At 34.0% G+C, this 26355-nt stretch overlaps 9 protein-coding genes across 13 annotated transcripts in view; 6 read left to right on the forward strand and 3 right to left on the reverse strand.

Annotated features, from left to right (window-relative positions):
• Positions 1-17: 17 nt before the first annotated feature.
• Positions 18-1196, reverse strand: LOC136776635 (larval cuticle protein F1). Its single transcript, XM_066732324.1, has 4 exons — positions 856-1196; positions 436-788; positions 218-367; positions 18-135 (listed from the first exon to the last, which is right to left on the reverse strand). The coding sequence occupies exons 2-4, from the start codon at positions 786-788 to the stop codon at positions 123-125; spliced, it is 516 nt and encodes a 171-aa protein (XP_066588421.1). The 5' UTR covers positions 856-1196; the 3' UTR covers positions 18-122.
• Positions 1197-1665: 469 nt separating this feature from the next.
• Positions 1666-3508, forward strand: LOC136777118 (dynein regulatory complex subunit 2-like). Its single transcript, XM_066733190.1, has 4 exons — positions 1666-1683; positions 2660-2925; positions 2981-3273; positions 3357-3508. The coding sequence occupies exons 2-4, from the start codon at positions 2663-2665 to the stop codon at positions 3506-3508; spliced, it is 708 nt and encodes a 235-aa protein (XP_066589287.1). The 5' UTR covers positions 1666-1683; positions 2660-2662.
• Positions 3509-3569: 61 nt separating this feature from the next.
• LOC136777119 (dynein regulatory complex subunit 2-like) lies at positions 3570-4444 on the forward strand. Its single transcript, XM_066733191.1, has 3 exons — positions 3570-3825; positions 3903-4132; positions 4262-4444. The coding sequence occupies exons 1-3, from the start codon at positions 3570-3572 to the stop codon at positions 4424-4426; spliced, it is 651 nt and encodes a 216-aa protein (XP_066589288.1). The 3' UTR covers positions 4427-4444.
• Positions 4445-4527: 83 nt separating this feature from the next.
• OstDelta (oligosaccharide transferase delta subunit) lies at positions 4528-9553 on the reverse strand. The gene is made up of 11 exons (XM_066733159.1): positions 8792-9553; positions 8302-8513; positions 7975-8112; positions 7715-7875; positions 7486-7625; positions 6914-7289; positions 6497-6676; positions 6173-6389; positions 5861-6073; positions 5428-5599; positions 4528-5173 (listed from the first exon to the last, which is right to left on the reverse strand). Exons 1-11 carry the CDS (start codon positions 8799-8801, stop codon positions 5019-5021), a joined length of 1974 nt encoding a protein of 657 aa, XP_066589256.1. The 5' UTR covers positions 8802-9553; the 3' UTR covers positions 4528-5018.
• A 209-nt stretch (positions 9554-9762) lies between these two features.
• Positions 9763-10242, forward strand: LOC136777120 (ubiquitin-conjugating enzyme E2 T-like). The gene has a single exon (XM_066733192.1). It carries the CDS (start codon positions 9763-9765, stop codon positions 10240-10242), a length of 480 nt encoding a protein of 159 aa, XP_066589289.1.
• On the forward strand, positions 10240-12395 carry LOC136777093 (COMM domain-containing protein 2). 2 transcript variants are annotated; one of them, XM_066733162.1, is made up of 5 exons: positions 10240-10917; positions 11438-11515; positions 11597-11679; positions 11733-11906; positions 11982-12366. In XM_066733162.1, exons 1-5 carry the CDS (start codon positions 10851-10853, stop codon positions 12183-12185), a joined length of 606 nt encoding a protein of 201 aa, XP_066589259.1. In that variant the 5' UTR covers positions 10240-10850; the 3' UTR covers positions 12186-12366. The 2 variants fall into 2 exon arrangements, with proteins under 2 accessions (XP_066589259.1, XP_066589260.1); XM_066733163.1 differs by having other exon boundaries at positions 10870-10975; positions 11982-12395.
• A 250-nt stretch (positions 12396-12645) lies between these two features.
• LOC136777091 (BOS complex subunit NCLN) lies at positions 12646-15138 on the reverse strand. Its single transcript, XM_066733160.1, has 7 exons — positions 14827-15138; positions 14557-14744; positions 14147-14476; positions 13878-14087; positions 13389-13793; positions 13087-13307; positions 12646-12953 (listed from the first exon to the last, which is right to left on the reverse strand). The coding sequence occupies exons 1-7, from the start codon at positions 14999-15001 to the stop codon at positions 12815-12817; spliced, it is 1668 nt and encodes a 555-aa protein (XP_066589257.1). The 5' UTR covers positions 15002-15138; the 3' UTR covers positions 12646-12814.
• A 285-nt stretch (positions 15139-15423) lies between these two features.
• ScpX (Sterol carrier protein X-related thiolase) lies at positions 15424-18738 on the forward strand. Its single transcript, XM_066733161.1, has 3 exons — positions 15424-16080; positions 16139-16514; positions 16995-18738. The coding sequence occupies exons 1-3, from the start codon at positions 15645-15647 to the stop codon at positions 17809-17811; spliced, it is 1629 nt and encodes a 542-aa protein (XP_066589258.1). The 5' UTR covers positions 15424-15644; the 3' UTR covers positions 17812-18738.
• A 3762-nt stretch (positions 18739-22500) lies between these two features.
• The window catches only part of Ih (hyperpolarization activated cyclic nucleotide gated potassium channel Ih), a 69091-nt gene continuing 65236 nt past the window's right edge, over positions 22501-26355 (forward strand). For all 4 annotated transcript variants that reach the window (XM_066733373.1, XM_066733374.1, XM_066733375.1 and 1 more), the window contains exons 1-2: positions 22501-22718; positions 23875-25752. The gene's annotated coding sequence lies outside the window, so the exon portion shown is untranslated. The remainder of the gene's footprint in view (positions 22719-23874; positions 25753-26355) is intronic.

The following is a 26355-nucleotide window of genomic DNA, read 5'->3' on the forward strand; positions in this document are numbered from 1 at the left end:
AGTTTTTTGGTAACAAAGTTTAATTTCTTCCGTTCACATAGAGACATTGTCTCGTCGCAGAAAGTATTTACAATTGATAGTTTACGAGAAGAGCGGGTTCCGTCCTTATCAAGCTATTGTATTCACCAGTAGCTCCTATAATCAAGATAAGAATGTGAAGACAAAATTGTATAATTTGTGGTTTTTAAATTTCATCGTTTTGTCTGCATTTTCTTACGGGTATGCGTGTCCATAAGAGTGTGCACCCGACCATCCGACGTAGCTGGGCTCTTGAACGTAGTGATGGTACACGACTGGAGCATGATGGTATCCATAACCACTACCGTAATATCCACCTCCGTAGCCAGGTCCGTATCCACCACCATAGCTGAGGAAAAGTGTATAATATATAGTACACTATATCGTTGAGGAGTTAACAATAACGAGAAAACTTACTATCTAGCTTTGTATAATCCTGCTCCCAGGAGACCGGCGCCAACGAGGGCCTTGGCTCCTAATGCTTTAGCTCCAAGTGCTGCACCACCCAATAACAGAGCCTTTTTACCGACCAAGGCAGCACCGCCTAACAATGCTGCTTTTGCCAAGAGTATCGGTGCTCGCTTTTCGCGCACGTGTACCGCCGTTGAACCTACCCCAAAGCTTCCAACGCTGCCAACACTTTCAACGCTTCCAACCCTTCCAACATGCTTCTGGTCCTCTGGGACTTCTTCAGTTCCGACAGATCGTCCATAACACACTGCCAAAACGCACAACAGGCACCACACTATGGCGATCGACGTTACTCTCATCTGATCCAAACAAATAAAGACAAATGAATGAGAAATATAAAGAAAATCAGACAAAAATTCTACAAACCTTGGCGAGTTATGGTACGAAACCGTAGACGGCTATCGGCAATACTGTGATTAAAATGCCGGTAGCAAGCTCATTTATAGAGGATGAGCACGACTCCGGTGACTTCCCCCCCTACGACTGACAAAATTCCCATTGGTTTTTCAAGAAGACAGACGGGACGAGTCCGGCTCTACGAGTATGTAGACCGACGTCTACCCGGGTGTCTGGTCGATGTCGAAATTCAACGAAACCGGCTTGAAGCATCCAGAAATTGCGGAAGTCCTTAACCTGATCATCATTCTTTTATAGCGCCTTATTGGGTATTCTCGAATTAATGAAGAACCTGCCGATCCTACAGTGGTATTTTTAACAATCCGCTGGCTGACCGAAGTTGGTTGATTATTTTTCAAAGAAACTTGTGGCAGCGTTGTTGCCGGTTAATTGCCCCAAATACGATTCGTTAATATGCTGCTAATATGTAACGAGAGAGGGCGAGAGGCGCGGAAAGAAAACTAAAGCAACGTGATTGGTCAATGCGCGCGCAAGCCGCAAACCTGTCTGCGTGCAATAACAATCGCGAGTCGTAACCGTTGGGTTGGGGCCCAGTATACATTACCGTTTCCTAATAAGTCGAGTACCCGAAAACGTACGAACTTCGTTTCACTTACGAAAAACTCTCCCAAAGTTTACTTTTTCTTTCGCAACTATCTGGACTTTCCGGACATAATAGGTATTTAGCTGGTTATGTACGGCACTTATTCTAGTACATAATAAGCCTGTGTATCGCAATTTCAATATTTCCACAATGGGAATGACAGGGGATGGATGTGGTATAATAGGAACGAGGAGGTAAAGAAATTCCGACATTCTAATGAGAAAAGAAAAGATTAGGCAACGCTTGTGCTAATAACAACTTTTTGGCCTTGAATTCTTCCTCTTTTCTTCCGTTTTCAATCGCGATGCATCCTGATATTACGCAATAGGAGAGAGTCTTTTCTTCCTCCAGTCTTCTCCCTTTGTATGCACACCGCTAACTACATTCAAACTATGAAACGGAGAAGTACCGCTTGCTTTCTGCACTCAGCTCAGCCGTCCTGTCCATGCGTAATATACTACATATTCGTATGAATACCAATGAATACGATCAACTGTCAAAATATTTCTCAATAGTATTTCCCTTTTATCCATTACGTTCCAGTCTTTGACTTGTAGTACTGTTGTGGCTACACGTGTGAAATCTCACCCACAGAAAAAACAAAAAGCAGGTTATGTATGTCATGTCGAGAGGCTCCTCAATATAGCATAAGTACTGTATTTGCCAGAATTTACAATTCCTGGGAGAGGCGAGCAAAGAATATACACACTTTGACACCTCTTACGTAACATTCAATTTGTTCTACGATTAACATATAAATCTCTGAAGTCTTTCTTATTTCTTACTTTCTCGGTCGACCTTCGTCTTAAACATACTTGTAACTGCAAAGGTTAACACATCAGATCGCGCGTGATGAGAAATCAAAGCACCGACAAGATATGACCACTCAAAGACCTGGTCAGAAACAAAAAATGTTTCGTTTCTTCCTCAAATTTATTGTCAACTGTGACTATCTGTGATTCCCGTTATTTTTTTTTGCTCATCTTTTTTACCTGTTTTTTAATCAAGGCATATATATACATAAAACTACAAGGCCATACATCAGTGGAGGCAGTGATCATCGGTATTCAGTTTCCTTATTTTTATTTCTCTCGATGTTTGGTTCTGAGTCGTCGATCGTTACTTCAGTCATCAAAATATTGCTTACTAATAAACGTGTTTTCTTCTAAGAGCATGGCGAACCAAAATCCAAAGGCTAAAAAACAGCAACCCGAGCTTTCCAAAAAAGAAGAAAGACTATGGAAAGCAAAGGAACGTGTAGAGAATTTGGCAAAGGAAAGACTACTACGGAATGTGGAGATTACCGCGAAGAATAAAAAAAAACATAGGAGAGAATGGTTAGAAACTGTGAAAAAGTATAAAGTGCCGGAAATGAAGGAAGAGATCGAAATTGCCAGTCGTACGTTTGATCGGAACATCGATAAAAGAGATCACAGGTATGAGTCTCCATCTGATTGGTTGTCATTGTAAGACTAATCACTTAACTTCTAGGATCAAAATGCTTTGGAGTCAACTGGACGAAGCTGAAGAACAATATAGAGTAAATGAAAGAGCTCATGCCGAGAGGATCGATAGTACTCTTAAAAAATATACGACTATTGTTCAAGAAAGACAAGAAACTTTTTGGGCAAAAGTCTTTAATGCTCAGAACAGGTTCAATGTTGATGCAAATGAGATTAATAGTGGTATTCAATCGGAGGAAGAACGTTTGGACCTTATTGCAACCTGTATTACCGACAGACTGGAGGATCTCTTCACTAATAATCTCAAAAGCAATGCTACGAGTACGATATGGATCCACTTTACTGCTTTACCCTCGCCCTTTTCACAAAGCGTTTTATGTTAACTATTATACAATATTTTTCAGATAAGATCAATTCTTTTATCGATGAAAGCAAGAACCAGAGAGGACTATCGGCGTCTAAATTGGAAAAGCGACTAAAAACTCTTTGGGAAGAGCTGACAATGATTTTAACCAATTATCAAAATGGTGATTATACGCGCCACATGTTCTTATAATTTCAGCTTTGATCAATTTTATTTGTCTGATATGTATAAGAGAAAGGTGGTGTATATATGCATGCATGTATTTGTCTCTGTAGAGACTAAAGAACATAAAGCGTCGTACGAAGCATTATATGCCAAAGACCAAAAAGATAGAGAAGTAGCAAACCGACAAAATGCATATCTGAGTAATCTGTACAAAGATATACAGTGGTTGAAGGGACAAATGACAGCTTGTCAGCTTCAAAATGAAAAGAAAATTCAGGACATGACTAAAGAACGTAATTTCTTTTTTGATTCTTATCAATCTTTAAAGACTAAAGTTCAACAAGGTAAGTTGATAGATACCACGTCCTGTTATTCTTACTATTACTTTTTTTCGTCCCATTGATTAGCATTATATGCTTAGATGAAAAATTGGAAAAAGATCGATTAATCAGCTTGGCTATTGAACACGATCATACGATGGAGCATTTGCGAAAGTTCTTGTCCAAAGCTGCAAATTTATCCATGATTGTGGAGGCATGCGAAAAGTATCGAGTAACCGAGGATCAACAAATTTTACCATTCAGGACAGTAGCCCAGATGAATGAATCACCATTGGCAGTGCTCAACTCGGAATTATGCATGCACGAACAGGTAATTACGATGTTATAAAAATGCTGGACAGGAGTCGAGAGCTCTGAATTAAACATAACAGAGCATTTTGTGCAATTTTTTTAATGCGCAATACTAACTTCCTACTCCTACTCTCACGACTTCTCGTAGATTGCCAATGATTACGATTTGTTGAGCGGTTTTTGGCAGCAAGTTGGCAGGACTTATTTTTCTATAGAAGCAATGAGGAAGGAAAGGGACGAACTTAGATGGAAAAATAATTCTTTAAAAATGAACTTGCGTCAGTATATTCGCCAATCCAATGTCATCGGTTAGTGACCCAATAACTATAATACTACATAAAAATGATTTGACGTCGGTTTAGATGGGAAGGGGGACCTCTTGCATAGGAAACAATTAACAATAAAAAAAAACAATCTCTCTTTTCATTTTTATTATCACCATCAGCATCATTGCCGTCGTCGTTGTCCACACTTGTTCTTAATTCACAATTTTGCAGGCTACAGGCTCATAATCACGCATTCGTATATTTTAAATCCACGAATATTTTATCATTCTTTTACCAGAGCCAATCAAAAAGTACTAAAACGATTAAATATTGATGCTACAAGCTAACCAATACATTAGATAAACAGAATGGAATGTTGTATGAACAAGTTTTACAAATCTCCTCAATCATAATTATCTCTTTTCATTTATTTGTATGTATAAAAGACTTTTATTTTTAATGCTCAGTACAGGATACTACTTGTAAGTATTATCCTTTCCACTTTTTTATCTATACAACACTTTAAAAAAGATAATAAAGAGAGCACCATAACTACTATTAATCATATCTTTTTAATAGTGTTATAAGCGTGCACTTTTAATGCGGTGTCTTACGAATTTGATAGTCTCACATAAACCATCATGATCTATCTCGTAAACTTTTGTATCTTTGAGCGATCTGTGACAATAACTTATTGCCTGCGAGGAAAGTAACGACTCCAATTCCAAGAAGATACCTGAGAGTGACAAACATATTCAACTGTAGCCAAAAGATTCCAAATAGGACGAAAATACCTGTAAGGAAAACAAAGAAGTTTTAGTTAAAAACAAATAAGTGGTCGAAAAGTAAATTTAAGAAATTCTTTTTCTATTAAAGTGTAGTGAATATCGGGCTACAAATGTAATTGTTTTGTAAAATCTTACATCTGCGAAAAATCCACATGTTACTTTTCGCCCAATTGAAAACAGTATATAACAACGTGTATTGTCATCTGTCAAGCATTGGGCTTATCTTATTATTTTTTAACTTCTATTAAAAGTATACTCACTTCCAAGTCCTACGTGAAACAGCACCGCGCTTGCCGAGAAAGGAAAATTAGAAATATTGACTTCTAGTTTTATCCACAGTATGAGTAATAATAAAACAGGAGATAAACAAAGTCCGGTGAATAAATTGGAGACAAAAGCAGGTGGACGTTTTTCCGGCTGTCTAAACATATGCTGATAACAAAGAAGAAAATCATGAATATCGGAGAATCCCTCATCAACGATGTAAATTTAAAGAAAAATAAAATAAGATGAAATATGTCGATCATAATTGGTATTCTGAATCGAATTTACAGAAAATTCTGTAAGTTCTCCAATGAGATCTTATTTTTATGCCAATGTTTTGGAGATGACCAGAATTTGAATTGCTTTTTCTGTCATTAACGAGCATTGGCTGTTGATAAAGATTGAAAGTAACTAACTGCATAAAAGTACCTTTATTTCCTGTTTTGTCTTGTATATATTTGGCTTCTGCTTATGCGACATATTTTTATCCGTCGTATCACCAACAGATGACTCAGGGAATTTTAGGTTTACTGTTGAAATGTGCCATTGAAAAGGATTGCTCAGTCTTGTATCTCCAATAATTAATTCCACGTTGTAATTTCCGCTTCGGTGATCAAAGTTCACAGCTCCAGCTCCAACGGGCTGCAAAAATAATGGAAAGTTTAGTGAACTGTAATTTAATATAAGTATCTCCCACTTTTATGTGGTTTTCTATCATACAAAACGCGATAGACTACTTACCAGATCAAACTTGTACAAATTTGATGCATCTGGTTCGGCAACGAATATAATTTCGCGATCCTGCACTTTGGCGTCAGATGCTGATGAAAGCCTTACAAAAGCTTGATGAACTCTGACAGTTTTCTTGCTAATAGCATCTTTTAATGAAAATCTAATTACCAGTTTTTGCTGGGAATCAGCTTCTATAATTTCTGACAACTTGTTGGGAAAGGTTACCCTGTAACGATCAATGTAAATACATAATAAAACAGCCAGGACTCAAAGATTAAGCTTGAAGGATCTATTCATCCGTATACCGAAAGCTTATTTTGCCCCATTCTTTACCGTGTAAGCTTCGGCTGCGTGGTCTGATCGGCATCGCCCGTCCCTATTTCCAAATGATCCACGCTTATTTCAGATAAAACGTTGATTGTTAATTCATTTGACACTGATCCTGCTGATACTGAGACTTTATAAAATCCCCAATCAGGTTTGTTTTCCATGAAATTAATGGTGAATAAGGTACTGCAATGAAAGAATAACAATAATAGTTACAATACTAAACTATTATTAGGTAAACTAAAGAGTTTGTTTGTTGAAATTTTAGGCTATCCATATTTGAAAGATAGCAAGAGAATTATCTCAACTAATATTATTCCCCAAGGTATAACCAAATCAATAATAATCTAATTTGATCTGGTAAAGTTAATTGGGGTAAAATTTAACAATCAATTATTTATCTTACGGTAAAATGATACCTACTTGTCAGACCCAGAAGCTTGAAAGTTTTTCTTTTTTAAAATGACAACATCATCTCCCATTCTTGTAGCGGTGTTAAGGATTACCTTAGGCGGGTTCGGAAGTGGTTTACCCAGAATATCGCAAACTTTTAGAGTAATCAGTGGCTGCTTGTTGGAAACAATATTTCCACCAGGTGCTAACATAATGCAGACTGGTTTCTCAAAACTATTCACTGCCAGAGTTTCGACAGCAGATAACAAGCTTACAACTCCTTTGGGAAGTTGCACCGATCGTCGCGATAACAAATAATTTGCAAACTTAACGACTTGCTGCGAAGTCAGAGGTGGTTTCTTGTTCAAGGAGGTTGATAATTTAAATATCCCATTTATGATAAAACCTACAAATTATAGTTTCTTTGTTTTAATATATCCTACAACAATTTAATATCAACAAAGATATGTAATAGAATATCAGAAATATGACTTTTCCTCAAGAAAACATTCAGAAGAACGAAAGTTAAAAAATAATTACATCATATTGGTGAGTAAATGAACATGTATATAAATATATATGTAAAATGAAAAAAGGCTTACTCGTCACTGATAGCCCTCCTTCAAATTGCAAATGTTGCCCGTCTACTTCGTCCGCTTGAATTACGGCATCTTCGATAGAGCTTAGGGCGAACGAACCGGCCGAACCAAGATCAGAGGCAATGTGAAATGTGTATCCAAGGCTAATCATTGGTAAATCATTATTTAAATTTACACTAAGAAATACATTAACTGATTTATATATCAAGATCATTTTGCATATCTTACTTACTTCCACAAACTATCTTCTTTCCTAATGGCTGCTTGTAGAGTTTTGACTAGCTTTCCTATCGTACTATCAGATATTTTTTGTGTTAAAGCTATTAATGAGCTTACAGCATAATATAAATCTGAAATTGCAGACGTATCCTTCTCTACGATTTGTGTCAAAGTCTAGTTCAAAAAAAGGACAAAAAAGAAACAAATTAATTGCATATAAATACAAGAGGATGACTATTGATAAGTATCCATAGAAGAAAAATAGTGACTTACCTTCGAGACTGTAGAGATTGGTAATGTATTAGTTTGGCAAACTTCTAATTCCTTCCATGTAGATGCTGCATAAAATATAGTCTCCAAAGTGGCAGATTTGCCATCCCCAATCTCTGTTGTAATATATTTACATATTTCCTGCACAAATATTGACAATTAAATTTACTGATTTTGGTATAGTAAAAAAAAGAACAGAGTTCATTTACATTATTATCAGAAAGACTAATCGAAAGATCATTGTTGATCAAACAGGAACTTTTATCATCATAATAAAGCCAACATACTGCCTCTCAAATAATTTGTACTTCTTTTTAGAAGATAATTTACCTTTGCACTCGGGATAGGCTCCCCGATCAATTTGTAACCATAAACAGCATAATAAACAGCAGAAAGATCCTTTAATTCAAGGCCTGGCTCGAGGATCTTCTTCAATCGGGCTTTATCGTTCGAAGACAAATAAGCACTGGTCGACGATGGCGATTCAGCTATAACCGCTAAATTTACAGAAGCGACGATCGCTCCTATAATTAATAGAGAACCTGAAAATAAATATGCCAAATGAAAATTTAAATACTGTTTTTAGGAGTGAAGAGTAGTTTCGTACGCAAGAAGGAGCAATGAATGGATGATCTCGACCATACAAATTTTTAGATGGCTAAAGAAGAAACCACGCCACGTGAAAGAATTCAGAGATCGTTATAATACGTTATTGACGAGGTGAGTATATGGAAATAAATGTAGAATAAAAAGAATAAAAGAGTATTTAAAGATTGCTATTGATTGTGCATAAAAGTACACAATTATTTTAGTTACTTACAGCTTTTCATTGTTGTAAACGAGGCAACTGGTTTCTAAGAGTGGCTGGCAGGCAGGCCGCCACGTCGCGGCTCTTTTCAAGAACAAAATGGCTGCTTCCACATAAAGTTAAGCCGCGCCGGCTGCTGCCGGCCCGTAGTTTCCGGCTGATTCCGGCTTCCGACCCGCATGGCCCTTACGCGCTCTTTCATCGAGTCAGAAATTATTCAATCATTTCAAATTGAAATTGAAAACAAATGCTACTTCTTACTAATATGACAGTGTCGCTTGTTATGGTTGTCCATGATGTTCCACAACGATGATACTTTCGATTCTTATTCTTATAAAATTCAGTAAATTGGTAGAAGAATTTCACTTGAATTTCACTTTTCACTACCTACAAATAAAGATTTACCAGTTATGACGATACTTATATAGGGAAATCCTCCAACACAAACACATACATACATAAATAATAAACTAACCAAACCTTCAGTTCCTCAATCATCACTAGTTGTAAACAGCTTGAGAAGGGGAAATGAGGTGAAGTGTGTTAGCGCTAGTTTTTAAAATTGAAATACTTCAAATCTGTGTGTACTACATACGTGTACGGAAATGTGTGCGTTCATCCATATTCACCTATGCAATTTAAGTTAAACCGTCAAAACGGTCAGTCGGTAAGTTTTAGCAGCTCATGTAAACGGATAATTTGTAGAGATTGGATTGTAGTTCACAATTCTCTAGGGTACGAATATTTTCGTCAATCCTCTTATTAACATTTGTTTTGATCGCTAGGAATAGAAAAGGTGAGATTTAATCTGAATAGATCCTTTTTTCGAAATTTATAAAATAAAAAGAATATTCTTAAGATAACACCTAAACTAAAATTAAAGCAGTGTTTTGTCAAAATCGTTATCATAAATTAATTAGGCTTAAATATTAATTGAAATTATTTTATTATAATTATACATTTGCAGGTTTTCCATTTGCAAAATGCAAAAATCATCTAGATTAAAAAGGGAACTAACAGAGCTAATTAAAGGTTCGAAAGAAGGAATTAGTTGCTGTTCTAAGAATGATAATATGGATACTCTGTTAGCTACTATTATTGGACCAAACAATAGCCCTTATAATGGAGGGACATTTCAAGTAGAAATAAAAATACCTGATCGATATCCTTTTGAACCACCTGGGCTGAAATTTTTGACACCTATATATCATCCAAATATTGACACTAATGGGCGGATATGTATGAATCTTTTAAAAATGCCTCCCAAAGGAGGGTGGAAACCTACTATAAGTTTACAAAATCTATTGAGTGCTGTGCAATTGTTGTTACTCAATCCTAATCCTGATGATCCACTTATGGTAGAAATTGCAGAAGAATATTATTCCAATAAGTCATTGTTTGATAAAAAAGCTCGTAAATACACAGAAGTAGCAATGTTAAAAGTTAATGAAGCAAATAATTAAGTATTATTGATTGCAAAATAATGTAACATTTAATATGTAAACAAGCTAACTTTTTATGTTTGTTAAAAGCATTTAGGTTTTCTGGCAATTAAATTTTTTTATAATAAAATATGATATTTGTAACTACTTATTAAAGTATTTAAAAGACTTATTATTAGCTGTAAATTAAAAATTGAATGTAGTTTCTGTACTGGATAAATGAAAAAACCTAGGGAAACAAACAGATTTAATATCACTAGCCGTCTGTATTCTCTGTAGTTTGACGGAAAACGTCCAATAGAGCGGGCCAACGGATGCAACAATTTGTGTTGCGTTATCTATAGTATAGTGAACGCCGGTCATTGTTGTACGCCGATGACGTCGATGTGTTGTGTTGTACATATACATATGATGTGGTGATGAACGTGAAGTGATCGAATTTTATGCTGTGAGTGTAAAGTGAACTCCAATTGTGTGAGAATTGAGACTATATACTATATTGAGAGTTGAATAAGTTTGAAACGCACTTTTACAACCTTAGAATCGTGTAGGATTGGCTAAGAATTATTTTTAGTATAAAGTTGTAAATTTAGATTATTATATTTTATTCGTTTATTCAATTAAACAATATGTTATTAACTTTAAGAGCTGATCATAGAAAACATATACAGCTACTGGTTGAACAACCATTATATGGTAATGATTATTACAAATCCTCTTTTATCAATAAAACTCAGTTCTTTTCATATACATGGTAAATAAATGTTTTAAACTTTGATATTCACTTAATAAGTGAAATTAAATTAAGTTTTGATTTAAAAAAAGTGAGGTTTTGTTTCAATTGAAAAAATAATAAAGGCGTAAGTCTCCTATGCTTAATAATTAATCTAGTTTATTTCCATTGATTGATTTTATATTGAGGAGGCAGTCTATAGAATATCTACAAATTTATTCGAAAGGTTTTAAATATATAGGTTTTTAAATAAAATTAGTTACAACTTTAAAATCAATAATTTGCTAAGGTAATTTGAATTGAATATTGTTTTGATATAACAATAAAATATTTAAATATTTCTACAATATCAATTCATTTTCAGAAAGAATATTAATGTCAGTAAATTATACAGTGAAATCTATGTTATAAGACTTAGATCCTAATGAATTTACACTATTTAATTCTTTACTTAAACAAATATTCTTATTAGTTTATATTTAGTATTACAGGACTTCTGCAAATTGGCATTGGATTATTTGCAAAAGGGACCAAACACTAAACTTTATACTGCAGCAGCTCGTAAGATAATTCTATTCAATTTATTAAAGACCATATATTTAAAATGCATTTATTGACTTTTTTAACATTTCTGTTTTAAAGAAAAGTTACAAGTTAGCCCAGAAATAGTGAAGAGTTCTGCAGAAGGTCTACTTAATTTATTATTTGAAAGCTGTAAATATAAAGTAAGTTTATTACACTTTAGTAATAATATTTACTAACATTAAATTTTTTGTAGTTAAATAAAAAGGATTTCCAAGATTCTGTAATAGCACTAGGATTCACTGAGGAAAAAGAATTATTATTAAGTAAACTTTATAGTAATAAAAAAGAGGATATTTTAAATTTATTGCCTCATGTAGGCTTTAAAGTATTAGAATATTATAATATGGAATGGAGGTTTGAAGTGCAGGTATTCTAATTTAAAAAATAGCTATTTATATTTAAATGCTTCATTTATTTTATTTAATGCAAACTATAATTGTAGATTGCATCAAGGTGTTTACTAAAACAGACTGGAGCTCTAATAACACTAGACTTAGCTTTTAAAAATGAAAACGTTGATGATACTGAACATATTTTGGTACAGACAGATACTAATAATTTATTAAATATAATTCAGTTGTTAGAAGAAGCCTTGCAAGAAGGCAGAAGTCAACATGTTCATAGAATCTCGAGGATAATTAAATAATTTATTCTTCTACGCATATTTATACTATACAATTTAAGTATATTAACATTTCAAATAAATTTTCTTACAAAAGATTTGTAACAATAGCTTTTCCTAATTAAACTAATAAATCTTCATGTGGAAAAAAGATGTCTATTCGTATTTGCAAAAGGATTTCTATAATATGAGAAGTTTGAAGCTTAAGTACTTAAAACTTGAACTAGATATCTTAATAATAATATTAGTTAAGTTTTGAAGTGCTTAAAATCTTGATAGATTTAAAATATGCATATTTTATTTCATACTATTGAGCTTTGTATATGCATAAAAAGTTAGATATCTTAATCTTATAGAAATATATTACGTGATCTGCTTATTTTACTAATAATTGTAATAATAGGGCATGTAGCTGCTATTGTAGTTTTTCTAAATTAGATATAATTAATATTTTAACTAGAATAAAACTCTTTCATAATGGCATTATCTTAAATGATATAAATATAGTGTAATATTTTAGAATTTATAAAAAGTTTACAAGTGTTTACATTCTTTATTTTTTATTTTGTAAGAAAGAGATTTTTTGGTAATATGAATTTAATTCCTATCTTATACAATTTCATTAGATACTGTATAGTAGATAAAACAAAAAATTAAGATACTTTATTTTTTATCGAAAGTTTGGCTGCTACAAAATAAAGTTTAGGGAAATTATGTACGATGATGTATATTAGACCTAAATAAATAGTTATAGCAATAGTGAGGAACAGATCGAAGATCGCTGGTTTAACGCTGAAAACAAATAATATATTTATTAAAAAATGAGTATAACATTATTGTATTTTAAGATAGAATTACCAACGACAATTGTTTATTTCACTGGACTAATTTGGCACTCCTAGTGTTAAATACGTTTTCAATTTACCTATATACATATAAGATGGCCTTTGTAACATCGTAAAATACGAATTCTGGATCTCGTTTATCAGGTGTGTGAAGAGTAATTTTTATATCTCCAAGATATTTGGACATTGATTCTTTTAAAGTGCTAACTAACAGGTTTTGTTTGTCTGCTAATAATGATGCTGATCTTGGTTGAGCTGATAAGTAATTTAGCCATAAAGAAAGTGATTCTTTTGATACATCCTATAATAATATAATATTAAATAAATGATGAATAAGAAACATGCACTTGCATATTTACAATGTAATTTTATGAAACATTACCAAGGATTCAGAAAAGATTTGACTGGAGCTTAAATTATAAATATGACGGGCTAATGCTTCTGATATAACTTTAGTATTTTGATATAATCTATCTACTTGTCCATTTTTCAGTACGTCTACAATTGTAGCCCTGCTTGAATTTTCATGACTTTTCAATGTAGATAATGTTGCTGCTGGAAGTCTTCGAATACTAAATCTCTCATGTTCCCATGCCAATGATTCTTCAGCTAAATTAATTTTCTTATGTATACCCTCAACAGTTATAATCTCAGAAGATTCTGCTACCATTTTTAATTCTTTGTAAAATAAGCCACCAGATGAGTTTTCTTTTGGAGGTTTTGAAACATGCACATAAAGATTATTACTAGCAGATACTGTGTCAAGGCATATAACATATGCTGCATCCTGCAAATATTAAATCGTTTAATTATACATGTAAAAAATATTTCTTACTGCATGCCAATAATAATAAAGTCAAATCAGTATTACTTGAATTATAGATCCTTCTAATCCATCTAATTGGTCTTCTAGCCATTTTTTACTACCTTGATAATTTATTTTCCCAGCACCAGTTAAAATGAAAACTAGGTTATATTGAGGTCTTGATCTCCCCATAGAATATAAAATTGAAAACAATCTAGCTAATTCTAATAACATGCTCACACCAGAGGCATTGCTGTTTGCTCCAAATGAAAGCTCCTTTAATATAAAGTTTAAGTAAGGTACCATGTTATTTTTTTAATTTATAATATACTTACAGGTGCAATACCAGAAGTGTCATAATGAGTAACTATTGCAATAGTTGGTAGTTTTTCTTCTGCTCCAGATCCAGTAAGCCAACCATGTAGAGTAGCAACTTTAGTATCAGATTTTGCACTGGCTTGCTTACTTGAAACTACAATCCGATAACCACTGGCAGAGATTGAGCTGAATAATGCTTTTGTTGCAGATACTGTTTTATCATCGGTATTTACTCCATTTGTGATGTCATTTAAAATGTTGTTTAAATCTGAATTCCACTCGGCAAAGTAAACTGGTATGTTTGTTTCTCCTCCATAAAGCATACTCTCTTCCAATGTCATAATATGCTGAAATTAGTAATTTTATTCATCAATATAAATTTTTCTTGTTTAAAATTTAAATAATTATAGAAATATTAAGTTGAAACCTCTATCTCTTCTTGTTTAAGCTCATTCAGCTTTTCAGGTAATAAAATAATTAAAGCACCTGCTTTTTTTTTAATTGACTGAAAAATGCTTGGTGTAAGATCTAATGCTTCAGCAATAATACAGTGCCTAGAAGTACTCCAGTCAGTAAGAGACTTTGCTTCTAAAGAAATAGGAGCACTTCTGCAACCTACATAAAAGTCAAATATATTAAAATTTCCAAATTTCGTTAATCATAAATTATATTTACTTAATTGAATTAGATAAATTACCGTGCGATACTCCGTGTAAATCATATTGGTTCATGCGGTAAACTGGAAACTCATGTGAAGCAGCAACAGGATTCATAGGAGAAATCATTATGAAAATAGGAAAAATAATTAATAAATAATATGGAAAGTATCCTCTGCAAATTTCTGCAAAGCCATCGCAATCTTGTAACCACATTTTAATTCAGACTGAAACAAAATACTTGAGGGGACTAGCACTTAAAGGAATCAAAAAGGCTTACAAATATATATAGCCTGCTATGAGAATGGTCGTTCTCGGTCTCGGGAGTCGGGACGAACCCGACGAAGAAGAGAACTGTAATAGTGTGAGACGTGAGTATGCGAGTCAAGTATATATCGTATGCTGTGTATGCAATGTATGTGTGGAGACGACCCCCACCCCACCTCTCTCTATCGGCTATCCTATGCTACACGTGCACCCGTGTGCATCACGCACCTAGTTGGAAAAACGCGCACAAATCTTGCAGTAAAGTTCGTCCGCACTCCGCACTTGTCAAATTGACCACCAGTCGGCTCTTTTTAATTTTCAGCAGATATCTGGCTCTGGCTGGATGGAAACAAGCGAAACAGCTGGCTGGATGAGCTGTGCTTGTGCAGGCTGTGCTGCTGTGGTCAAGCTAAAAGAGCTGCGTCATTTATCAAGAACAGCAAAGTCTAAAGTACCCTAAGTGTAATTTTAACACATACAGCCTCGAAAATAGTAAAGAGAGTGTTTTAAGCGGTTTTATTTTTTTCGCCAAGTTTGAAAAGTGAACGAAACTGCTTAAAAATCAAGAAGGTACTATAAAAATCTATTCAACATGCAGAATTCTAAATGTAAAAAGGTTTATGTTGTGGGTGTTGGAATGACCAACTTTGAAAAACCTGGAAGAAATGATAGTAAAGATTACCCTGAAATGGCAAAGGAAGCAGTGACGAAAGCATTGAAAGATGCTAAAATTTCTTTTAATAATATAGAAGCAGCTTGTGTAGGATATGTTTATGGTGATTCAACTTGTGGTCAAAGGGCTTTATATGAAGTTGGTCTAAGTGGTTGTCCAATATTCAATGTGAATAATAATTGTTCAACTGGAGCATCTGCCCTTTTATTGGCCAAAAATTTGGTTCAAGGAAATGTACATGGATGTGTTTTAGCTCTTGGATTTGAAAAGATGGAAAAAGGCTCACTTATGTCAAAATTTGATGATCGCACAAATCCTATGGATAAACATGTTGAAATAATGGCGAATATATCAGGTATAAATTAAATGGTAATTGATTTCATGTACTCAAACTAATTAAATGTAATCTTTAGGAATAACCCATGCCCCAATTGCGGCTCAATTATTTGGGAATGCTGGTATTGAGCATATGAATAAATATGGAACAAAACCGGAGCATTTTGCAAAAATTGCTTACAAGAATCATTTGCACTCTATTAATAATCCTTACTCTCAGTTTAAAGTTAAATATAGTATTAATGAAATATTAAATTCTCCTCAAATATTTGGGCCCTTGACAAAGCTCCAATGCTGTCCTACCTCTGATGGAGCTGCTGCTGCAATTTTGGCTGACGAGGAGTTTGTTAAAAGACATAGTTTACAGAACCAAGCAGTTGAGATTTTGGCAATGGAAATGTCTACTGATTTGCCATCAACATTTAATGATGAAAGTTCTATAAAATTAGTAGGGTATGTGCCTTAATTATTTAAATGTAGAGGCTTTTTGCAATATTCACTCAGGTAGTCAGGAGGGTTTAATTTGTTTATAAAATATTTGTAGATGTGATAAAATTGATCTGCAATAGAAATATTAGAAATTAGAATCATATGTAATTTTAATTTAAAATGCTAATTATACATATTTCCAGATTATTTTTATATTGCCTATAAGTATCTTACACATAAATAATCTGCTCGAGATCCTGAATGTTTTTTATTTGTAAAATTCAGATTATAATTTATATACATTATTATGCTAGAACTTTCGAAAAGCTGTTTTTCTTTTCATCTCTTTTCTTTATATAAAATCTGAAATAGAAAATATATACTTTTTCTAATCTTGTTCAATTCTATACTGTGCAAACGCTCTAGTCTATAAAATTTATTTTAATTATTTTTACATCATACTCTCTGAATATTAATATTTTAAAATTCTGGTTTTTTTTTTAGCTATGATATGACTAAAAATGCTGCAGAAAAAGTTTTTACAAAAACGAGCTATAAACCGATAGATGTTGATGTTGTGGAATTGCACGATTGTTTTTCAACAAACGAACTTATTACATATGAAGCTCTTGGACTTTGTCTTCCAGGGCATGGAGGAAAATTAGTAGATGCAGGAGATAATACTTATGGTGGAAAATATGTTATTAATCCAAGTGGAGGTTTAATTTCCAAAGGACATCCCTTAGGTGCTACAGGAATAGCACAGTGTACAGAGCTTTGTTGGCAGTTACGTGGAGAAGCAGGTAAAAGGCAAGTTCCAGATGCAAGACTTGCACTGCAACATAATATTGGTTTAGGAGGTGCTGTAGTAGTTGCCCTATATAGTTTGGGCTTCCCAAAAAATTCAATTAACAGAAGAAATGTGGCTAAATCAGATGATCCAGATATTTTTAAAGCAAATATACTTTTTAAGACTCTTGAGATTGCAATGCAGGAAGATGAAGACAATTTAATAGAGAAAGCTAGAGCAATTTATGGGTTTAAAGTAATAGATGGACCTGGTGGGGCAGAAGGATATTGGGTTGTTAACGCAAAACATGGAAAGGGGAAAGTAGAGTTTAATGGAAAAGATAAACCAGATGTAACTTTCACAATTAGTGATAATGATATTGTTGATTTCATTTCTGGAAAACTAAATCCACAGCAAGCATTTTTAAAAGGAAAAGTAAAAATTCAAGGTAACATGGGTCTAGCATTGAAGCTTCCCGAGTTGCAAAAACGAGCTGCTAAAAAGATTGAAATTTTACGTTCGAGATTGTAATTTTGTAATGTCCTATCAATGATTAGAGAAAGGGTATATTTTTATTATTAAAGTAATGGGATCATAGCTCAATATATTAGTTATGTTGGGTTTGGGATATGTTATACCGGGAAGGAAATTGCTAACTCGTACCACATCGTAAACAAGCCAAAAATAAGAAAAGAGATTCTAAATAAAAAAATGATAAAGTTGTCATATTTAGTCTATGAATAAAAATAAATTGTAAAAAACTAAAAATTTGACTGATAATTAAAACAAAGCAACGAGATAAATCTATCATATTCGACCAAGAGAAAAGCTTCGACAATTGATTTTTCAGCCCGCATATGCAGAACCTTCCTCAAAGAAAACTTAATTTTTTAATGAAAAGTTTTCTTTGTATTCTTCGTGATTAATTTTCGATTCGACTAATATAAGTCATTTTCCAGTAATGTAAGTGTTCCTCCACAGAATTTCGTCTTATCTTGTTTTGAGGCTAGCACGGTTTAGTCTCTTACCCAGCATTATCATGTATCAATATATAAAATTCATTTATGTACCACTTGTTTATAACTGAGATATTAATGCATTTATGGTGAATGGTGTTACCTTTATAATTAGAGAATATTTAACAGAATTGTTAAATCATGATATAAAAATTAAGACAAAAAATGCTCGGTAGTAAATTTAGGATGATGTTCTAGATTGTAAATTTACCTTTATAAAAATAACGCTTATCGCTCATTGTTATTTTATTTTATGTATTGCTGATACTATACAATAAATAAAATATTTTATAAAGGTCATAGAAAACTGCAATTTCTACAATATAGATATATTTTTGTATTTTTATAATAATACATTCGTATAATGTTGTACCATTGTTATATTTTATGTAATTCATAAATTTTATACAATTATATTTCATAAAAATAAAGGGTTTATAATGTTACAAATAGCTTTTTATCTTTATCACATTTGTAGTATTATAAGAGCGCGCATTAAAATGATTAATTTTATAAGAACTTTTGCTGTTATCTTAGTTTAAAGTTTTTTTACTCGGGAGATCTGGACGAATGTTAATAAAGTAACCAGTAATAGATTTTAACTATCGGCTGTACGAATATTTACTTTCTTTTTGATGTACCTATTTGGTAAGAAGCCAAACGGAGAACTTGAACATGAACATATTTCAGAAGAAAAGAAGTCTACTTAGAAAATCGGACCTCTTTTACTGAATCGTATATCTGAGGGATTGAAAAAAAAGTTTGAGACTTGTTTAAAATAAACGGTTATAAATAAATTGAAATAAATATTCCACACATATAATAATGGAACACGCTTATGTAGTAAGAAACATCGATAAAAAATCAAATGAAACAAAATAAAATCTTATAGTAATTTAAAAAAAAACTGTACCCTTTTCAGGATAAATCTGAGTAGCTACCTCAGCTTTAATTATTTAAATATTGCAAAAATACGTGTTTTAATTTGTTAAAAATAAATCTGTCGCTCAAAACAGTCCACACACAGCTTTTGAATTGTTAACTGTGTTCACAATCCAGAAAAATCTGTTTGCGTTCTCAGACACTAAAAAAGCTACTAGAATTTACATCGTATAAGGAGGAGAACAGTCAATTTTTGTGAAAGTTTGGGAAGAAAAGCTCGGATGGATAAAAGAAACGGAGGATTTCGCTAAAAAAACCTATAAATCCGTTTTTTATCCTATGTTTATACGATTGAAGGTCTATTAACTTTTTTCGCGTGTCTGTTGTGGCAGGATCAAATTATGACCCAGACACAGAACCTTTATAGACCTTTATCTCCCGTCGATTAGAGTCGGGTCGGATCGATCACAGGGTTACTATGTATACAGTGGTTTTGGAAAGCTCTCGAAATAAGTTCCAAGAATATACAAATTTTATTTTTATTTGAATATTTTTTATAGGTTTGTAATTCTTATAAAACACTTTTTACACTGAAATGTTTTAATCGAAAATTCTTATTTTTTTATACTTTTTTCTTGTGCAGGCTTTAAAAAACGTTTTTCACATGATAACAATTTATTCAACAGTTAATAGCTTTTGAGACAATGGAACGTAAAAATTGAAATACTGCAAAATCGATTAACGAATGCGTAAACAATTTTTGTCGTTATTCAGGATCAACGGTGTGGATGTAGTGAAAATCGAGTTGCTTTGTGATGCTAGACTGGATGATTTTCCATAATATAATTGGATTGAACCTGACATAAAGTCTGGTATATTAAAATACAGGAAATTTCACAAACGAGATTGGATTACTTATATACGTTTTCTGATAAATTTAGATAACAGTAATATTCGATGCAGAAATTTTTAATTATTTGATTTTTATTATCTTAAAAACCATATTGATTTAACAGCGAGTTATCGAGATGTGAAAAATGTTTATTTGAACTTGTGTACAGCTCGATATACTATAATACTCTACTTTTAAGCATTTAAACTTGACCTTTATGTTTAAATTGAAAATATTAATTTTTGTAAAATTCTATATTTTCTAAATATTTATTTGTTAAGATTGAAACGCGTGGTGTCAGTTCCATGAAAGCAAATATAATTTGCCTCAATCTCTCAGATAGCATTTGGTCAGTAACTTGATAGCAGATAGGCAGCAAAACAGAACAGAATCTCTGACAACAATAATGAGATTCTCTATCTCTCAAAAACATTTATTATCGCTATCGTTCTGTTTTAATGACAAATATTGTTAAGAATCAAAAATATAATTTGTCATTAGTTATCATTAATTAGGCACTCTGCTGGTTACCTCGGCAACAAAATTGGTAATTTTGACGTCATTATGACCTGTAATCCGGTCATTTTGACGTCATTGGGACCTGCAATTTTGTTACTGCACGGGGAATCGAGTAATATGTCGTTGAATATCGTTAACTTGTAGCGATGGCTAATGCGAGCATCATTTAAGAGTTAATTATTATTTTTGATCCATAAATTTCATTTTAAAATTTAAAGCAATTTAAATTATTAAAAACGATGGGAAAGCTGCTTTTGAAGCTTCTGTAAATGAAAAAAAAAAGTAATTTGTTTATAATATCAGTCAATATCATATTAATACGTATATTTTGCAATTTTATAAGAGAAAATGTAACATTTGCAGAGGATTTGACGCCGTTAAGTGTTTTTCAGGAAATTGTGGGTAGGTTCGTTTCTGCATAATTAAGTTCAATTAGAAGAATGCAGAAAGTCGATTTTGGAGCTTACAGAGATACGTACAAATTCAATGTGAAACAATGCAGCATTTTGCAAGAGCAATAAATTATCTCTAATAATTAAATTACCACATTATAAAATAATACAAAAATATATTGATAACAAACTCTCTTATATCTTTAACAGTATTCTTCAGCAGATTTATCAAAGAAAATATAAAATTTATAGAACATTTGACGCTATCGAATGATTTCCAGAAGATTATGACTAGGTTTGTACTCGTGCATAATTAAAGCCAATGAAAAAGCAGCGTTAAGTCGATTTTGAAGCTTTGAAAAATATGAAAATTTCCTTTCTCAGGCCATTGTAGGGTTAAAAAAGGGACAAATTTCCTCCTTGTATTATAAATTACAAAAAAATTCTTTAACAATCTTTTTTCATATTTAAAAAAAGAAATTATTTGCAACGTTAGAAAAAAAGGAAAATGGTGAAAAATCGTCGATCGATAAGGAAGAGAGTATAGGGTGGATTTCTGCATAATTAAGTGCAATTAAAAGGATGCAGGAGGAGGATGGGAGCGCGTCGAGGATGCATATATATATATATATATATATATATATATAGAGAGATGGATTAATGGTTTCGCGAGGGCGACGAGATGCGGCGCCAAAATCGAGTAGCGCGCGCAGTGCAAGGACGGCAAGGATGGCAAGGGTGAACCAGGCGGTGGAGAGTTTTGCTAAAAGAACTTTTAAGGGAGGGAGTATCTGATATAGGCGTATAGGCCGTCGGGCCGTCTCCGTGTCGTCAACGTGCCGTGTGGTGCTTCTCTCGCAATAACAACTTAACGGCAGAGAACTGTTCACCAGTGTGACGTCAGCTGTTAACCGCTTAACACGATCTCGGAGTAACTCTCGGCCACGTAAATCAGCTGTTTTTCAAAATTCCCCATATCAATCCGCAGCAAAACGTTTGACAACACACGTGCAAATAAACGAAAACACACATACACGTGTGCGCGCGCATACTCCCACACACACATGCACCCAAACGTTCGCGCGCGCGAGAAATTCTGACATTGCCAGTGTGTGTCGCAAAATTCCTGTAACTTATTATCCTCGAGCCGAAATTTGCCAGTTGATATCGATCGAACGATCGACTGCTTAAAAAAAATCTCCTCGATTCACAATCCTCTTAAGGAGCCAACAAACATCCTTTACGTGCAGCTCGACTCAAAATCGATAAGGACAACTGGTTCCTCGCGCGTGTTACTCTCCTCTCAGGATTAAACTCGTTTCTTGCCTAATTTCTCTTTGTTCTTATCTCCTTGTCAATTTTAAGTGATAAGCGACGAGTTTGGGCTGGCATTTGAAATTGTTATAAATGTACGTGTGTGTGGGTGTGAAAATGATCGGTAGGGTGGGGGTGGGGAGAGGGCAATCGGTACCTTTCAGTCAAAAAAAATATCTCTGTTAGTTGGATAATCCAATTTGTTCGGAGGGTAGAAATCCTGGTTGTGGGGGGGTGGCTAGTGGAACGAGAAGGTGAATATAATAGTAGGCTTTTAAAGAATCATGTCGAGGGTATTGAAGTTTGGCTAAGTAAAACGTGTGATGGTGCAAGAGCAAATAAATTTAAGTTTCGAGTGGTGAGCGAAAGAGCTAATGTGTTCTCGAAATATTTATATCACCCTATCAGTCTCCTATAGCATTGGTTTGTTTCACTCGTAATACACTTTCTGCACATGAACCGGTATAATACATGCTACCCCCGAGCCCTAGATTCCACATGTATCGGTATTAGTGTGGTATCGATGCGCTACATCTGAGACTTGCACTTTTCTCCTCAAGATTAAGCATTGTGCGATGCACTAGAAACTGTAAATCAGGCAGCTGCCACTGACAGCTTGCTAGTCTTTTTATTGAAATATCTATCGATGAAACCTTTACAGACAGGAGCATAACAAAACATGCAAATCTGACTCGGGGGGACTCTGATACAATTTTCGTGCAACTGAACCTTTAATATTGTTGATATTCATCAGGTTAGATAACTCGATTTAGGGAAGATTGCATTGTTGAAATGACAAAAGATTTTCTTTTGACGATTAAGATTTTTGGGAATGTTATTATTTATGAGAAATCATTTCTGTAAAGTTTGGATTCAGTCGAATGAACGTAACGTGTTTTTTAGTATTTTATATACAGAGTACTTTGATTTTTAACACTTGGAAATTATTTAAAGGGATCTCTGGTATTATTCCTCTCTCCCTTGTGATGCATAGTTTTTGACTTACAAATTGTAACCATACACTGGGTGATAATTCTGTGGCAATAGAACGTGTTATAAAAGCCAATGAAGCTAGAGTACGCTCGAGTTACATAATACATATAGGTATGTATGGTGTATGAGAAATGTAAATTTATTCGATTTGCAATACGAATGAGAAGATTTTCAGTTCCATTGTGTTTGAACTATTTCTGTCATTTAATTAAAAAATATCGTATTGTTAGTGTCGTGTTATTGGAAGAATAAAATAATCCTTTGACTCGTGAGTTTCGATACTTTTTAGGCAGTTTTTGCACGATACACAAAATAAAATGTGCAGCTCATTGGTTTGTCAGTTAAAATGAAAATTTTTCCACAAAAATTTGTTTACACATTTTTCATAATATTCCTTACAACGATCCATGACCAAACAACGCACAAACTTCAGAATATTTGCAAATTGAAATCAGTCAGCCACGTTATCCCTGCAGCCTGTAACTTCCAACGTGCGTTATACAATTTCCAGTGCAGAAAGTGTTCACCAGAAATTCCTCGACTCGCAGTTTCCTCAGCTTCATTGAATTATGTCTCTTAATTACAGCTTAAGCAAATTACAAGAGAAATTGACACCCTCGTATAAAGAAAGAATAAAATTTGGCAAGTGTCGTGTGCAAGTTCGCGGTGATTAACGTTGAAGCAAACATTTCTATCTTTCATGCATATGTATATCGATCGAAGAGTGTTGTTATATATACATTGTAGTGCAAAAAACAAATTAGCAAATGATCGGAGGTGAGACTCAACGCGATATGACAAGGTTCGACTGCAACGTGGTTCTCGAAACTTGGCCCCTCCGACTCGTATCAGTGAAGGTGTTAGGATCGCATTCGATGGTTTAGAAAAGAAGAAAATCGACAAAGTTGCAATGTTGTCTTGGACAATCGAGTTTGTACAAAGATAATAGAACTGGATTGCACGAATGAGAGGAGACTCCCCCCAGTGATCGTCCATGATAATCATCGTCCAGATCATCGGGAAAATAATAATAATAAGAGTGCTGATTGAAAATCGTAAAAAAGTCAATTATACTGGAATCATCAGACGTGCTTGGAAGAGATAAGAGAAATTGAAGAAAGAGAGGAATGTGAGGAAAGTCAGATGGTGGTACTTATGATAATTGTACAGTCAGGGTTACCCCCCTTGCATTGCTTCGCGTCTCCCCTTCGTCTCTCCATTAACAAGACGGTATAGGATTCTCGTGACCTTGAAACTTCGATGTAGAAGCTGCGGCTCGAAAAGTGAGAAATCGCAGGTTTCGAGCGCATTTGTGAAATTGGAAGGCACGAGGATGGCATTCGATGACAGTTTATCGTGCCTCGCGTATCGTTATTCGCGTTTGGACGTTTCGTGCACGTGGAACGAGAATCGACAGATCGTCATTTTAAAGGGCACGAAGTGCAGCGAGATCATCAGTGAGACCCTGAGTAAATCTATTCTTTGATCTTGGACGAGCTTCGAAGCTCGTTGAGTAGATCTTACCAGCTGAATTTTCATCCAATTACCTAACTGCCTCTAACCACTGGAAATCCTCCCTTTTAAAGATTAATTTATCGAGAGAAAAATTGATAAATAAAACTCTTTTTGTTTCTTTCTCCTTCTCTCTCTCTCTCTCTCTCTCTCTATTTCTATCATCTTCCATTTCCCCTCATGAAGACCTCTTCCATCTGTCTCTCCCGATGAAAATCTCTGCTCGTCCCTCATTTTCCACTTCACCCATGGAGTCAATCAAAGCAATAAAAAATACGCTCCGTCCGAGTTAAAGATTAAACGTACGAGACGAACGGGAAAATTGAGTGGAATTTGCACGTAAACGGAAACAACGCTTATAAGGTATGACCAGTTACTTGAAAGGGAACGTTTCACGGATCTACTCGAGTGTAATTTTAAGGGTGAATTTTTTGATATTCGATAACGTCGATGACGACGACGATGACTGTGATGACTCCGATGACGACGATGACGACGCTGGCGAAGATAAAAAGAGGTCGGTGAAGGAGACGAGAATTCACCTGCTATTCTCATGCAGCAAACTCGAAAATCCGTATCAATTTACGACTGTGATTCCTAAGCTTAAGGTTTAAACTTAGATCGTTTATTGTGATATTAAGATATAGCCAAACTTCGAAAGACAGAAGATTCAAGCGTTTGTTTTGTATGGTGAATAAAATGCACGCAGAGGGACAATGATAAGTGCGTTTCGTCTTCTACGAGTGTATCTTGTAACGAGCCACCCCATTGGTCTGGAATATCAAATTGTAACATTTTTATCTCGAACGTAAATGGGAGCTAGGGAGGAGAAAGAACACTTTGAGACGCGTTGAAGATTTTATTACGAGAGACTACCATGGAGTGGGGAATATTACTATTAGCTGGAGAAATCCGGGTCTTCGCCTAATCGAGGATCCACTTGTATTATAAGGTATATATATATATATATATATATATATATATATGTTTCAATTGCTGCGTTTAGAATTTTTACATTTATTTAAACCTACTTAAATGCCTGGAAAGTGTGATTTACTGAAAAATGGAAAAGTTTTCAAAGGGGGTTGTTAGTGATGGAATTTATTTGACCTTGAGAATTTCTCAAGTTACATATTGTTGAAAATACTTGTATAGCTGGCTTCAAAAGCTTTTGAAAACACTGTAGGAGTAATTTTCATTGTTTCCCACCGGTGGGCGTTGAAGAGGTCTAAGGGAGGAAAATGGAAAACTCTGCCGAGTTACATTATTGATTTTAAGAACGGTAGGGGGTGGTTTTTTTCTGATAAAGGGTGGTTAGTACTTTTTTTTTTAAAAGGGGTGAAAAAGCTTGGGAGTAAATGCACTATTTTAAGCACCATTTAACCCGAGCATTTTACAATGTTTGAATTTCGAATAACGTACAGGGGGTTTCTGCAAGGGTGGCCATAACCAGAGGTTTAGAGTTAATTCATTGTATCACTTGGCATTACCATATTTGCTCTAATTTAGTATCGATCGTAACGAACGAGATTATTAAAAAAAGTTATAACTTTAA

The sequence above is a fragment of the Prorops nasuta genome, unplaced genomic scaffold (assembly GCF_024137725.1).
Source record: "Prorops nasuta isolate Cenicafe-Biocafe unplaced genomic scaffold, Cenicafe_Pnas_1.2 PNAS00010, whole genome shotgun sequence".
Classification (NCBI taxonomy): Eukaryota; Metazoa; Arthropoda; class Insecta; order Hymenoptera; family Bethylidae; genus Prorops; species Prorops nasuta.